The 16270-nt window shown below is 46.2% G+C and overlaps 1 protein-coding gene across 1 annotated transcript in view; it reads left to right on the top strand.

Moving 5' to 3' along the window:
* Positions 1-13444, top strand: part of LOC144128941 (cadherin-related tumor suppressor-like) — an 86911-nt gene extending 73467 nt beyond the window's left edge. Inside the window, 8 exon segments of the mRNA XM_077662764.1 lie at positions 177-2038; positions 2642-3296; positions 3850-4184; positions 4410-4513; positions 5408-5712; positions 6085-6293; positions 8884-9157; positions 10514-13444. Coding sequence (XP_077518890.1) covers positions 177-2038; positions 2642-3296; positions 3850-4184; positions 4410-4513; positions 5408-5712; positions 6085-6293; positions 8884-9157; positions 10514-12198 — 5429 coding nt within the window. The 3' untranslated portion in view covers positions 12199-13444.
* The last annotated feature ends 2826 nt before the right edge of the window (positions 13445-16270 follow it).

Genomic DNA, 16270 nt, shown 5'->3' with positions numbered 1-16270 from the left:
TATCATTTTTGAGTTACGCGCTAAGTTATTTTTCCTCCTGAATGCACAACTGGCATAAATGCTTTAGAAAGCAAGAAATCCCCAAGAGGGTACCATATAGATTTTTTTATCATGTATGCTATGGCAGCTTCCAAAGTTAACATGATTGACTATATTTTGTATCATTGCTCCTGCAGGTCTGAATGGTCTGGTGCGTTACTCAATTCAGTCTGGAAATATCAACGACAGCTTCACAATGGAACCGCAGAGTGGAGCAATGACCATCCACCGTGTCTTGGATTATGAAAGCACACCAGAGTTTCGGCTCAACATCAGTGCATGTGACTGCGCATTTCATGCCAAGTGCGCCTGGGCTACACTGACTGTTATCGTGACCGACGTCAATGACTGTGCTCCAGAATTCAATTCCACTGTCTTCGACGCATATGTGCCAGAAAATGAACCCACAGGGACTATTGTGACACAGCTCATAGCGACAGATGCAGACTCTGGTCGAAACAAACTTATTCAGTACGCTCTAGTGGGATCTTCAGACTTTGCCATCGACAGCCACACAGGGCTGGTGACGACAAAGGCAACGTTTGACTATGAGCAGGCCAGTGAATATGTCCTGGAAGTAGTGGCGAGCAATCCTGGATCTTTACAGTACAGCTCCTGTCAGCTGCGTGTGCACATCACGGGAAAGAACGAATTTTATCCTCGGTTTGTACAGCCTGTGTTCCAGTTTGCGGTCAGTGAGTCTACAGCAGTGGGAACAGCAGTTGGCCGTGTTCTTGCTACAGATGAAGATTCTGGACCTGATGGCCACGTCTATTTCCTCTTTGTGGGAAGCAGCAATGACCGAGGATTTCGCATCCAGCCGAGCACAGGCATAATAACGGTGGCACGCATTCTCGACCGTGAAGCGCAGGCCCGAGTGGTTTTGTCTGTGATGGCCAAGAACGCTGGAAGCATTCGTGGCAATGACACTGATGAAGCACAAGTTGTTGTGAGCATCCAAGATGGCAACGACCCTCCAGTGTTTCTGCAGGCATTGTACGAAGCCCGAATCAGTGAAGCAGCTCCTGTGGGTTCGTCTGTGCTGACAGTGTCTGCAGTGGACCGAGATGTGCGCCCCAACAACCATCAGTTTTTCTACTCAATCGTTGACGGTGACCCAAACAAGGTCTTCAGTGTGGATGCACAGACTGGCCTTGTGCAGACTTCAATGCCCTTAGATCGTGAAACTGTCCCAGTGTACTCATTAACTGTTGCTGCTATTGACCATGGAAGCCCGCCACAAACGGGAACTACAGTGGTTCGTGTGACACTGGATGACGTCAACGATAACGGTCCCGAGCTTGAACCTGCTGACCTCTTGGGTTATGTGCTTGAAGATGAGCCCCCTTACACGAGTGTTGTGACCTTGTCCGCCAGGGACCCTGACCTAGCACCCAATGGAGCACCCTTTACTTACACTCTGGTAGGTGGGGCTAGGAAGAGCCTGTTTGAACTCGACCGTGACACTGGACTTCTGAGGACAACACAGCGACTTGATCGTGAAGCGACACCATCCATACAGCTTTTGGTTGAAGTACAGGACAGCGGCAACCCACCCATAAGAGCGCGACACACCCTAACTGTCATGCTGGTTGACAAGAATGATAGCCCTTCAGCACCACGCCTTGTCACAGTTATGGTGTGGGTCTACCAAAACTTATTTCCGGGAGGGAAGATTGCAGATGTCAGACCCCTTGACCCTGATGCTACCGGTGAATATCAGTGTCGCTTGCAAGGTCGTGACACAATCTTTAGTATTGTGAGCCACTGCGATCTGCATGCATCTCGGCTGCTCAGCCCCAGCAACTACAGCCTCACTGTGCGTGGGAACGATGGCTATCATCAAGACGTCACTTCAACTGTCAACGTTCAGTTTAAGGCTTTTGACAATGCTACTGTGGAGAACAGCATATCGCTGAACATTGTCAACCAATCTGCCCACGACTTCTTGAGCTCCACTTATGATAGGTTCCTTGGACTGCTAGGACATATACTTGAGGTGAGTGCACATGGTTCTTGCATAGGCCCAGAAATAAGTGTAGCCACTGCAAAGCACTGGATGTAAATATTGGAAGTAGTAGCTGTGAAAAGATGCGACAGTTCAGGACTGTTATCATTGATTTATGTTTTTGCTATGTGTTTATGCTATATCAGCCTAGCTAAGTTCACTGCATGACAAAGGCACCTGACAGTTGTCTCCAACTAACCGTCTTGCACCAGCAATGCAGCTAGGCTATTCCTACAAATGTTCTGACCTCATCACTTCACTTGATTATATCATATTAGAACACAAATATCAAACTTGCGTTAATGAAATACATATATATGCTGTAAATTTTCAGTGCAAAATGAAATCTTTTGGACAAGTATGGTAAATAGCTTCACTAGTTTTAACCTAAATCTTTGAAGTGGATCAAATGAAACTAAGATGAAAGAAGTGCAAGTCAGAAACAGATCATTAAAGACTTCTTTAAATGAATCGCAAAAAATGATGTCAAAAGATGATGACAAGTCATTGCAGCCACTTTGCTAAACTGCCCTCTAATAAAAGCATTTACAGTTGCCTAACTAACGAGGCTGACTTGGAATTCACCCCATGCAGGGCTTAGGTGCACCAATTATATACAGCATGACAGACGTTCAAGGGCAACTCCAGCTGGCTCTGGCTGTGAAGAGGTTATCCGGTGCCCTGGTGGCCCCTGACAAAGTGGTTCGGCGTCTTGAAGCCAAGAAGGACTCCCTCCAAGGGATGCTTGCCAAGACCATTCTGATTGGATTCGAGCCATGCATGAGCACACCCTGCCAAAACGGTGGCACCTGCTACAGCTTCCTTGACCTGCAGCCCTCGCTACTCATTCTGGACTCACCCCAACTCGTGTTCGTGTCTCCCCGTGCTAGCCGCTCCTTCGCCTGCTCCTGCCCCAGCGGATTTTCTGGGGACCAGTGCCAGGATCAACTGGATCCATGCTCACCAAACCCCTGCATGGATGGAGCCCCCTGTCAACCGGACCCCGAGGCAGGCTTTCGGTGTGCGTGTCCACCTGACCGTCAAGGCCCCCGGTGCGAAAGTGCACGCCAGGAGAGCTGTGCTAGCTCACCATGCAAGAATGGCGGCAGCTGCCGGGAGGCTCCTGGTGGCTCGTTCTTCTGCCTCTGCCGACTCGGCTTCAAGGGAAGCCTGTGCGAGCAGGCGGCCGATGGCTGTCGACCAAGCCGGTGCCGCAATGGAGGCACCTGCATCAGCGATGGACCTGCAGGTTTGCAACTCATTCGCCTCGCATGTCCTTTGTCCTCCTTTTCACTTATAAAAGGCATTTACACATATGGATGCCACTTCTATTCAATCCTTAATATTGCTTGAGTGCATGGAGCAGTTGACTCTGTCTCTTTAATAATTAGCTACTGCAGGACATCTGATAGATGCCTGCATTTCTAATAAGTTTTATTAGCTGGACCTGTCAAATTTCTGGTACAGCTGAATTATGCATTGGTTTTAATGTTTTTTCTATCAGATGAACAGGTAATATGCCGTTGACCTTTAGATTTGAACAAACAAAATGAGATATATTGGTTGTCCTGGTACACAGAGAAACCAGATGTACTTTTACAAAAATACAGCTATTAGGCTTGTAAGTGTAAGAAAAATGCAGCACGCATTCTCATAGGAGCTGCTGTAACTGATTAAGCTTTAATTAGAGACCAGTACTTATATTGGTTGTGGTTGCATTTACACTAGAAGTTACTAAGAATGCACCAGCAAAGTTTGTATAAATAATGCTTCATGGGACATTGCTTTGCTCTCCTATGCAGGTTACCACTGCCAGTGTGAGCCCAACTACTTTGGAAAGCATTGTGAGAAATCAACATATGGCTTCCAACCCTACTCGTACATGGCGTTCCCCTCACTCAAGCCAAGCACAAACGACATTTCCATCGTGTTCTCTACAAACCAAAGGGATGCCTTGCTTGCATACAACTTTGGGGTGCAGAATGGTGGCCGCTCTGACTTTGTGGCTCTCGAGATTGTGGACGGCAAAGCACAGTTTTCATTCGGTGGATCTCGCACGGCCATCGCCAAGGTCTCCGTTGACAAAGAAGTTGCAGATGGTGGATGGCACAGAGTCACCGTCATTCGCAACGGCCGGGTAAGTGGACTGAACCCCTCACAACTGAAGTGCATGGGTTACAAATCCCTGCTAATTTTAAATACCCTATGGCTGCTTGGTGAGCTTTCTCAAAAGGAAAATAGCATTTTAAGTAATGCCTAGAATTTACTGCAGTCTGTGCTGGTACCCATATTTATGCATGACTGCATTGTTGCATGCCATGGCTTTGAATATTAAAGTTGCTTTTTTCTTCTGCCTTTGTAGGTGGCCTCACTTTCGGTCGTAAGCTGCCAAGACCATGGTGAATTCTGTGAAGAATGCTCTCATGCAAACTCAAGTTGCTCCTTGTCGGTCACTGGGCAAGCAGGGTGAGTGTGAAGGCTATCAGCATGCAGTAGGAACAGTAGGTGCCACGTCATGCCCATTCTCTGTTTATTTATACTGTGATAAACTAAATGTGGTAAGTTGTATTAGGAACAAGAATATACGCTTTATAAAGCTTGTATTCTGTGTGTTTGCCCACACCAAAAAGGGCATGAGTACTGCACAAATTATGCTCAGGCAGGAACATGAGTGTAAAAATATAAAAAGCAACATGGCAAAATTGAAAAGGTCAATAAAAAGCATACAAGAAGCACTGTATTCTAAGTGGATTAGCCATTTGATCTTACTTCTACTTTTCGAATACTCCTAACAGTACTTTTGGGTTGTGACTCGTGATGATAGACATTTTATATGAGCTGATTGAAAATAGCAATCTGGGCTAGCTGATTCATTTGGAGCAATGGAAAATGCAGCACAACAGGTGAGGGCAAAAGGATCTGAAAACATGAGTGCTGACTCAGTGCTCATGTCTTTTTTTTTTGTCTTTGTCTGTTGCACTGCTTTTTCCATTGCTACTTTTTACGTCTTCATGCCTATAGCTGTGTGTTTGCTTGAAAATGATATTCCTCATATTTTGAGAAGGGCACACAATGAAACTAAAAAGAACAAGCAAAAACATATCTGTCCCCGGAGTGGTCAGTTTGAACCAGTGGGCTGTGGGATTGAAAGCTGATTGACAGTTTAGTTATGGAGCAGCGCGAGTGTGGGAGCATTCATGGGAGCCTAGCGGTGGTGTCACATATAATGTGGCTGGGTTTCTTTGTACAGCACCTCTTGCCATGCAGAAAAGTGTTTGCATGACCAAGTGAAACATTTCACGCTTAAAGAACTCTAGATGATGAGACTGACGAGGAGGTTTTTTTCTTCTTTGCACACAGAACCCTGAGCCTGAGCAGCCAGCCGCTTTATGTGGGTGGGTTGCCATCAGTGGAACCACTGCTGGAGCGACCTAGCCAGGTGTCAGCTGATGACTTTGTGGGCTGCATGCACAGCGTTGCGGTGGACGGCCACCCACTCGCACTGGATGCGCCACTGAGAGCACAGTACACAACAGTAGCCTGCGGTCGGCGCGGTGACCCCTGTGCTGGTGGTTGCAAAGGTGGCACCCAGTGCCACGATCTCTGGTTCACGAGCCGGTGCACCTGCTCTGGAGGACGCCTTCTTGCACACGACTGCAATGAAGGTGAGCATTCTTATGTGGGAATAAAAAGGTCCAGCCTTGCCTGATCTTGTGCCCCTCTGCAGTCTCTGTCAGTCTAGTCTTATATGGGGCTAGTAATATTTAGTCTAATTAATCTAATCAGCATTTTTAGACATCATCATCATCAGCCTGACTGCACCCACTGCAGGGCAAAGGCCTTTCCCATGTCTCTCCAATTAACCCTGTCCTGTGCTGATCTCACATTCTTAACTGAGTCAAGGCTCCTACAGAAACACTGCTTAGATTCAGGAAACTTCTGACTGCAAAGGTGAAGAAGAGTGGTGTGCAGATGAGTAAATGATGCCGTGGTCTCTGATTCAAACACCTTACACTGTTTTAAACATTTTCTTGCAGCCCTAGAGCCCTATTCACTTGGAAGCGGCTCATACTTGGAGCTTGTTCCCCAGGAGAAGCACAGGCGGGCAGCCCTACTTTTGCAGCAAAGCCGACGTGGTGCCAGGAGCACGGCCAACTCCAAGACGATGGCCTTCAGGATCCGCACCAGAGCAGACTCGGGGCTGCTTCTACAAGTGGCCACCGAGAGAGACTACACCAGGCTTCAGGTGAGAAGTGCGGCTTTTTGAAGGCGGATTTTGTGTTTCTGGTTCATTTTTCTTGCAGCTGTGATGGGATTGCTGGTGACAGTGAACAAGTGCCAAGCCCTGCGACAAGCTGCTTCTTTTGTTGCTGGGGTACCCTGTATAGCATTGGTAACCCTGTGGTTTTAAGATGAAAGCTAGATTAATAGCAGCCACGGCAAGGCTCGAAGCTATGCTTTTGATGTTGCAGACAAAGCATAACAAGTGCTGTCCATGGAAAATGAAATGCAAATAAGAAAACTGATATAAAAGGTGCAAAATGCGATGTTGTGAGGCACCTGCCTGCATCTCTTCTCCAAGAGCTAGTATTTTTGTGTTTTTGCTTTATGTGTTTCACATGTCCTGTTTGCATTTGACTTGATACTGATTCTGCGTTCTGTGAACAAGTTTATATGATTACGGTTTGAAAATATCCTAATTTTAATGCTCTTGTGTTTTTCCAGTAAGGACTCTATTTTTACTTAGCTTCCCTGTTTCATCTATAAGTTGTAAGATGAAAGAAAAGACTAGAACATTACATTTTTAATGGCAGAAAGGGCGGTGTTGGTGCCATAGGCCGCGAGCGAAAAATGCACGAATAATCCCTAGAACCAACCTAGGGGGCAGGTGGGCCATCTAGATTATGTGACCTTGTTACATCATCACAAGCTACCCACCGGATTGTGAGAAAACTGCTCACCATGGTAGGTGGCAGTTAAATTAATGAATGGTTGTGAGAGGTTGCTTGGGAAGAGCAATCTGGGTCTCACAAGCCCGCCGGTGGCAACACCTGCCATCGCAGGGCAGGGCACTACTGCACCAAGAATGGTATGAGGACTCCCAGGTATCAAGGAATGAAAAGTAGAGAATGACCAATTCCGCATATATTGGCGTTAACCCATAATGCCGTCGCATCATACCCTTAAGGCGGAGCTTAAGTGCCCCTTCAATTTATTGCTTGTCAGTCAGTAGCCACCTCCTAGGTCAGAACTTGGAAAATAGAGTGGAAACTGTGGGATCAAAGTAAGTTTTCATCAGCTTAGAGTTTAAACCAACTGATGAAACTTGAAGCTGATGTCAGCAAGTGCCAGCTGACTTTGGCAAAAGCGGTAGAAATATCCAAAACTTTTACCAGCGCTGCAACAGGGGACAGGGAACAAGAAGAGACAGAAGGACAAGCGCTACTAACAACTGAAAGTTTATTGAAAACATAAGTGGGTAATATACTCTCTCATGACAACCAGAAGTGCATGCGCCACCCTTCCCGCGAAAAACATAAAAGATAGTACTGCTATGAATCCAAATATGACACTTCACAATCATGGACAGTTACTGACGGTGTGCTTACACCCATGTCTCCGTTTTTGTCAATACAATATGTTTCAGTCAATTCCCTAGTCAATTTATCTTGATGCTTGAACATAATCTTAGCCTTACTAAGAAGTGGATTGCATGATTTTTTATCAGGCGCTTTCGACACTCTGCGATCATTAAGATTACAGTCTTTGTAATGTATGGCAAATGTAATGTAAGCACATAGTCGGTAACTGATTGTGAAGTGCCATATTTGGATTCATAGCAGTATCTTTTATGTTTTTCGTAGGGAAGGGTAGCGCATGCACTTCTAATTGTCATGAGAGAGTATATTACACATGTATGTTTCAATAAACTTTCAGTCGTTAGTAGCGCTTGTCTCTTCTTTTTCCCTCTCCCCTGTCGCAGCGCTGGTAAAAGTTCCAAACATGAACCAGCTAGCTCAAATTTCTGTGGGTACAAATATATTTGTTGAAAAAAATGGTGCGATGGAGCTGGCTGTTATACAACAACTATTTTATCATAGAAACAATCATCTTTAGCCAAATTTTCATGAAAAAATCGATAATGGAATTTTAATCTTTAGTTAGTATCACATTTTCTTAAAATATTCGGAGATGTGCCCTTAACTCGGTTTCGTGCATGAAACTCTTTTTTTGAAATGCAACAAAGTTCAGTAACAGAATGGCATTTATTCTCTTCGAGTGCTTCAGGAGGATTTAAATGCCTCCGTCATCTCATTATATTGTATTTTTTTTCAATATGTCATTATGTACCCTAAACCTATTGCGCCAAAAAGGTTTATGTGTGGTGCAGACATAAAAATAAAAATGCCATACTTAAGTCCTTTTTTCTTCCACAAATGAGGACGGGAGCACATTACCATGGACTTCATCTAGATGAAGACAAAAGAGACACGATACTGTGGAGCACAATTGGCCACTGATTGCATCTATCGCATGTGCAGCGCAAGATGTGGCCCTGTACCCGCTATCACATATTAGTCTCCAGAGCAAAAAGAAACATTTCTTTCAAAGGAAGAAGGAATAGTGTGCTGTGTCTCAAGAAGAACCTTGTGGGAGCATTAACTCATCGAGCTGAAATCAAGGGTGTGCATCTGTGCCTTTTAATTTGTGCTTAACTTAGAAGCAAAGGCATAGGGGTTCCTTGGCAGTTCTTGGTTGAGTTTTCTTGAAGCTGCAAGGTTTCAGGGAATCCGGATGAACACATAGACTGACCTGTGCTATATGCTAATTTACAGCTTGTGGATGGCCATCTGGAGTACACCTCTCAGACAAAACAACAGGAGCCTGTGAGGTGGCGCCATCCAAGGCGCATTTCTGATGGAAGCTGGCAAGACATTACTCTCAGCCGCAAGTTAGAACCCAGTGGCACCATCACTCTTGCTGTTGGGGAGGCAGAACATCAGATCCCAGCTGACAACACCCTGCATGACTTCCTGGACCCTTTCCTCAGTTCCTTCACAATTGGTGGCCACTGGGACTTGAACTCCGTGGCTCAGGAGAATTCTGCAGGTAATGATGTTGCTTTCACTCAGAGGGATGCATGAATGTTGCTTTTTTTTTCACTTTGATGAGCACAAATGGAGAGATGACTGCTGGCAAGTGTTACAGAGATGAAACAAAATTAGTGTTGTAGGAAGTGTCTCACTTATAAAGATGTTTTTTTTTTGCAACATCAGTTTTTTTTTTTGCTTTAGTTTAAAGTGTGCCAAGGTTTCCAAATAGTAGTGATTTTTTTGCACTTGGCAAAAATACAAAATTAAACGCCATTTATCAGCTCATTTGACTTGTTTATTCATTTTTCCTTTATCAGTGAGGGTGTCAGTGTTCTCTATACTGCCTTACTGTTGCGTGTGGCACATCAAGGCTCTTCACATGAATTTGGACTCCTTTGTCAATTTTTTTAAATTGTCAGAATTTATTGCACATTCAAGATGAACTGCAATTTATTAATCTACCGCATTTTGAGCCTTCTCTGCAGAAGTTCTCTTGCAGGCCAAGAGGAGAAAGCAATGTCAAAGTACATATCTTGATGGCTTTTAACAATCATGTTTAATTAGAAGTGAGTAAAAAGACTTCCCAGCTTAAAAAAGTTTTTAATAGCATGTTATGAATTCACGTTTGAATAGCCTGTACTATTCCATATGAGTACCCAGGCTGCCAGTACAATGCAAAATTAATTGGGAGAGCAGACAAGGAGATAGCTGATGCCGTGGACCAGTAGAAACTGCGGTACCATTAGAGAGGATTCAAAGAATATGTACTTGTTTGCTATTCATAGTTTGCTGTACTTATCAATGAAGCAACCTAGTGAAGAAAATGAAAGAACACGAAACACACTCAAAATCAATTGCAATTATGGCACTTGCAGTTGGTTCCAGTTGTGTTTTCTAAAGTTCTTCGACTGGGATGTAGTAGCTTCAACGCTGATCATTTGGCAACATCCATTCTGCTTTTTGTGTTTGTTCCCTTTGTCTACCCATTAACACTCCAGAAAGAGAGAGGACAGCAGTTCAGATGATTTAAAGGTAGTGGAGCCTGCATTCTAGCATGCACACTTGCAATGTACCGCATAGCTGTTAATACATAATGGGTGGCAACTTTCTCATGGTGTTAACACTAAATGTCTTGCATTAATATTTTGTTCTTTAACAGCTATACCTTTATTGCCCTCCAGAGAGATCCCTCAAAATCAAAGGAAACTTTACTGCATAACATGACATTATATGGTGTCGTAGTTGCACCTGACACCTGAAATGATCGTTCATCAATGCATTTGAAGCACAGGCAGTGTCCTGAAATTCAGAATGCCCCGTGTGATCACTGGCTGACATCTGAGCAAAATGCAATTATACCTTTCCTGTGCAGGGTCCTTTCAAGGCTGCATTCAGCAGATTGCTGTCAACGGTGAGCTCCAGTCTCTCAATGCAAGTCACAACTACTTCCACCTGGTGGTTAGGGGTACTGTGGGACGCAGCTGCAACCAGGAAGCTCTTGGTCTCGATGTGGCGGCCGATCCTCTTGGTGTGGGCATCATTCTCGTGATTGCTTTCTTCGTGGTGCTCATTCTGGTCATCCTTGTCAGCTTGCTTGTGTTCCGCCGGTGCAAGCTCAAGCGTCCAAAGGCAGCGACCAGTAGCACCCAAGCCAAGTCAAATGGCTGCAGTGTTATCAATCAGCTGACTGACACCACTCGGGCGCCCGCACATCAAGAGCCCAACTATACGGAACCAGCCACGCCGTCTGCACCAGAGGATCATCCACGCAGTACACCATCAGCACCAGAGCTAGTATTGCCCAAGAGGACCAGAGAGAGAGAAGGCAGCGCTGACTTGCAGCAGGTTCGTGCTCCACAGAGGCCCGACATCATAGAACGAGAAGTTCTACATGCATCGTCACCACTTGCAGCACCACGCTGCCCAGAACAGCCTGCCTACAGCTCAGCTGAACCAGAGCATTACGACCTAGAAAATGCAAGCAGCATCGCACCGTCGGACATCGATGTTGTGTACCACTACAGAGTGTTCCGAGATGGAAGCCAGCTGCGCAAACTGCACAAGGGCGTGCACAAGCACCCCGGCACGCACAGGCACAGCCCAGCCAGCCCCAAGGCGCGCCACAGCCCACGGCAGCAGCTTCTCTTGCGGCCAGCGGCTCGTGATAGTCCATCTGCCTTGAAGATGCACAGCACACCACTTGCCAGGCTCAGCCCATCCAGTGAGCTGTCTCGCCAAACACCGCGCATATTGACTCTCCAGGACATAAGTGGAAAACCGCTTCAGACAGCCCTCCTGGCCAGCGCTCATCCAGGTGGTGGTTCCAAGCCTTTTAAAGACCCACTGACAAACTCTGAACGCAGCCTCAATAGTCCTGTGAGCCAGCTGAGTCGAAGCACAGGAAGCCTTCCTTCAGCCAAACTCAAGCAGGCCTGTGCTCCGGCTGCTGAAAGCCACTGCAGTCAGCCACTTGCAGGGCTGGGCCTAACGGCTGAGGAGATTGAGTGCCTCAATGCAAGGCCACGTAACTCCAGCCTGGTGAGCACTCTGGATGCAGTCTCTTCTTCTGGAAGTGAAGGTACCAAGGACAAGCTGTCTCAGCTGCTGGAAGACCGACCAACCACAACCACCTTGCTTGATGCCGCTGCAGTTCACGACTCCTCGAGTGATGAAAGTGGCAACGACTCTTTCACCTGTTCAGAGTTCGAATATGACAACGGATATGACAAAGCCCACCACCGCGACTTTGGCCCGGGCAATATGATCTTCTCCAAGCTGGCTGAGGAGGACAATGAAAATGATGAAGACCCATCCAAGACATATGATGGTTTTGACTCTTTTAGAGGCTCGCTAAGCACCTTAGTGGCTTCGGATGATGACCTTTCACACCTCTCATACAAGCCCCCCAGTGGTGCAGTGCTTGGTTGGGACTGCTTGCTCAATTGGGGACCGAACTTTGAGAATTTAGTGGGTGTGTTTACGGACATTGCTGACTTGCCGGACACGGTCAGCCCACTCACGCCTGGGCATCCCAAGCCCAACGAGGAGTACGTCTGAGCTTGCCTCTATGAATACTCAGAGGAGCCTGCTGGGTTAAAAGCATTCAGATGCCAAAAGAAAAGAGTCAGGAGGTGTACTGCTATCAGGAAAGTGGCTTCTATGAAGGCTAAATTTGAAAGCACTTGGTCACGTGTCCAGTATTATCAGTGCCGTTAGTGTTATCACCACATGGATAAAATTTTGTACCTTGCATAAAATAACGTGATAAGCAACTTTTCAGGCTGAAAACCTTTAAAAATGAAGATTGGTAAATTCTCACTGATGATGAAAAATTGCATCCTGAAAGGTTTATTTTTTAGATTAGTTTGCTTGGTCCTCTAGCTGCTGTTTGCTACTTTTGTTTAGGACAGTTCATGCAAAATTCATCCATGCATTGTAAGTGCAGATGTTTGATATGCCAGATTGAGGAGGATTTAGACACTGGCATAATGAAACAAGTGTTGTTTGCTTCATGTTTGAGAACAGTGTTGTGTATGATAAAAGGCAATAATCGCTTTGCCTTTGACCCAGCAGGTCTTCAGTGCTACATTGGTGCACTCTTCAAAACCTAGTCACACTGAATGCGCGCGCAGAAAGAGGAAATGTCCACAATGCCATTGAGATACGTAGGTGGCTCAGCACTTGTAGAGGAGTTGCTGGTCATGGTTATTCTTGGCGCATGGGCCAAAGCATAACTGCCATTTCCTAATTTATTGGGCCAGTTTTTTTTTTGTGGACAATGAATGTCCAATCATTTGTGAACTAACGACACATACCTCATATCAAACTTTGATTCAACTTTTGTCCAGTGTTGTTTTTTGTCTTTTGTGTTCCTGTTTTCAAAGCCCCTTTTTGCCATGTTTTTTTTTCTTTTGTGTGCACCTTCGGCAGTGTTTGTTTTGGAGCATATTTTGTTGCAGGTTCACATATGCTCTCAAAGCCAACTACAGCTCTCAAACAAAAAAAAATCGTGGCCGACAATTTGCAGCACAAAGTGATCAGGTACACGTTTTCCACAGCCCTGAGCCATATTCCGCTAGCCTCTAGTCTTGAAACAAAATGCCTCTACATTCTACGATGGCAAACAGACCCACCTTGTGAAGTGCTGCAAAGGCAGAAACATTCACATCTGACCAATCGTTTAGGACAATTTTCAGTCTACCTGTAAACATTCTCATTTGACCTCTTTACCATGTGCCATGTTTTCTTCTCTTTTTATAGCAAAATCAACAAAAAATGAATAAAACAGCTTGTTGCTCATGAACGATGCTGTGTTTTCTGATGGGCGTGAAAAACAAGTTTACCTTTCTGGGGAACTCCAAATAAAACACACAGTATACCTCATAAAATGCATGTTTAGAGGGCTTCAATAAAGCAGGAATGAAACTTGATTAGGCAATTCTGTTGGCTTTTGCCTGAAGCAGTAAGGAGCATATTTGCAGTAATGTATTCATTGATTTAAATTTAATCAGGCAACTGCAGTTATAATATATATATATATATATATATATATATATATATATATATATATATATATATATATATATATATATATATATGTATATGGCTCGCGGCCATGCTCACGATCCGCATAGCCCGCCACCTTCCCCCTTCCCCGGATCTGTTTCTGTCATATATATATATATATATATATATATATATATATATGGCTCGTGGCCATGCTCACGATCCGCATAGCCCGCCACCTTCCCCCTTCCCCGGATCTGTTTCTGTCCCATGTCCGAATCGGAACGTATCCGTGCGCTGAATTCAGGCATGGGTATAGCAGGGGAGCTCTGACCCCATCTCTGCGCATAATCGTCGGCGCGACAGCGGCTTACAAGTGCTTTCACTGTGAAGCTTCACTGGACGTGTGTGATGTGCGACACTTGTGGACGTGCCCAGGAGGTATACACTAGTGCCGCGCTACCAGACGGCGCGAGCGTTGTCGCGGCTAGCACGCCAGGCTGGTGGTCATTTCACGCCAACTTGCGCAGTGTCAAGTACACCGTGAGGTAGTATGAAAAATGGCACCCGTGACTTAACGTGAATCATGCTCCCGTAGTGATCCGTAACATCCGTAACAACGTCCACTTTTCTTTGTGGTACACATTGTGTGCATGAATTAAGTTTTCAGCAGAATTCTTAGCTGCCTGTTCAGTGTTCCAGTTAGCTGGCCACCGCATGGCACAGCTCGGCAGTGAAACTGGCCGCCTGCAGCTTTTCATATCACTTAATAACTGTCTGCTACTCATGCAGGTCACATCGTGGTCAAACAGCGCATGATTAATTGCCCGAATTCCAAAACTGACGCCGCAGAAACGCATATTTGCAGCGGCTGTAGTCCGCGAACTGCTTAAGCTTCACAGACGGGTGTTTCAGCAGAAAGGCAAAGCGTCATAGCTGCCTTGTTTATGCGACAGATCGGTCGAGCAAATACTGTCATGCGCTCGCAGCACGAATGGCGAGAATGTTTTTCAGTTTTGATTGTAGCAACGTATGTATGTAGTGCTGCTTCAAATGCGCAAGACCTGAACCTAGGCCGGTTCGCAGCAACACGATGTCCAGCGATTCCGCTAGACCCAGTAGTAAGACGTCACTATCAGCAGATAGAGGCATGCCGAATCACTCACCTCTCCAAAAATCGACACTCAGCACGGCTCTTGGGCTCGCCTGCTTGTCAAGGAATTGCAACGTCCCAGATTCTTGTCCTGTCGGCAAACTTAAGCCATGCACAAGGCAGGCCGCGATATCGGTGAATTCAATGCGTCGCTCGCCGGGGCCCCCGCATTCCTATGGGTCGACGTTTTCACAAAGTGGAACCTTTCCAGCGTGCCCGCTCTTTTCCGTTTCACGCAGTTCATGACGTACTTATCCATCAGACACGCGGTTTTACGGGTCGGACATAAATTATCTGCGACGAGACGCGAAATACAGACACATTTCACAGGTCACCAGCGAGTTAAACTGGTTATATGCTGTGGCTGGCAACAGCTGTTGCACGCACGACCGCCAACATGGCGAATGCCGCACTAAAGCCAGTGACTTTATGCCGCACTAAAGTCACTGGAACGGGAAAAGTACCACATTCGTTTTCTCTCGCCGCACGCCGGCGGGCCAGCGAGCGCGCGCTCCCGATTCGTTCTTCGCGGTGACGCGTCATTCCCCGCCATAAATGGTCCGCTCGCTTCTTTCTCGCGGCCGCCTGCACACATATCGTGCGGAGCATTACGTAGCACTTGCTCCAATGGACTGAGATAAGCGTGCACAGCATTTCCAGTCGCGTAGTGACGCTTGTGCAGTTCATGTCTGCGTAGAGACTGCGAGAATGCCTGTGTGCTGCGCCTTTGGTTGCAGCAATCGGCGAGGAACGGGCAAAACGCTGCCATTCCCAGCGGAAAAAAAAAAAAAAGACTACAAGCGACGAGCTATATGGATCCTCAGAATCCGGCGGGGGAAATTTGTTCCAGCGAACAATGCTCGCCTCTCTGAGGTAAGCGCTTCTCTTAATTAGGTTGGACATCGATTTTGGTCCAAACCGGCCGAAGTCATATTTTTGGGGTGAGGGCCAATTTTGGGAGTGGCCCAGGCCAAATTTGGAGGTCACCATCGTGTTCACCGTAGTCGAATTAGGTTGTATATCGATTTTTGTCCAAACTGGCCGAAGTCATATTTTGGAAGGTGAGGGCCAATTTTTGGAGTGGCCCAGGCAAAATTTGAAGTCGCCATCGTGTTCCCCGCAGTCGAATTAGGTTGGACATCGATTTTGGTCCAAACCGCCCGGCCGAAGTCATATTTTGTGGGGTGAGCGCCAAGTTTGAGAGTGGCCCAGACCAAATTTGGAGGTCGCCATCATGTTCGTTGTAGCCGAATTAGGTTGGACATCGATTTTGGCGAAAATTGGTGGAAGTCACATTTCGGTAGCGGGTGGGCCAAATGTGGGATCGAGTGGCTCGAGCCAAATTTGGAGGTCACCATTGTGTCCGCGGTAGTGAAATTCGGTTGGACAAAGGTTTTGACCCATATCGGCCAAGAACACATTTCTCTCCTTACATGCCTTCTAACGTAGGACTGACATCATTCACACAGC

Source organism: Amblyomma americanum, chromosome 4 (assembly GCF_052857255.1).
Source record: "Amblyomma americanum isolate KBUSLIRL-KWMA chromosome 4, ASM5285725v1, whole genome shotgun sequence".
Taxonomy (NCBI): domain Eukaryota; kingdom Metazoa; phylum Arthropoda; class Arachnida; order Ixodida; family Ixodidae; genus Amblyomma; species Amblyomma americanum.
Note: the sequence above shows the minus strand (reverse complement) of the source record. Positions and strands in the feature narration are given on the sequence as shown.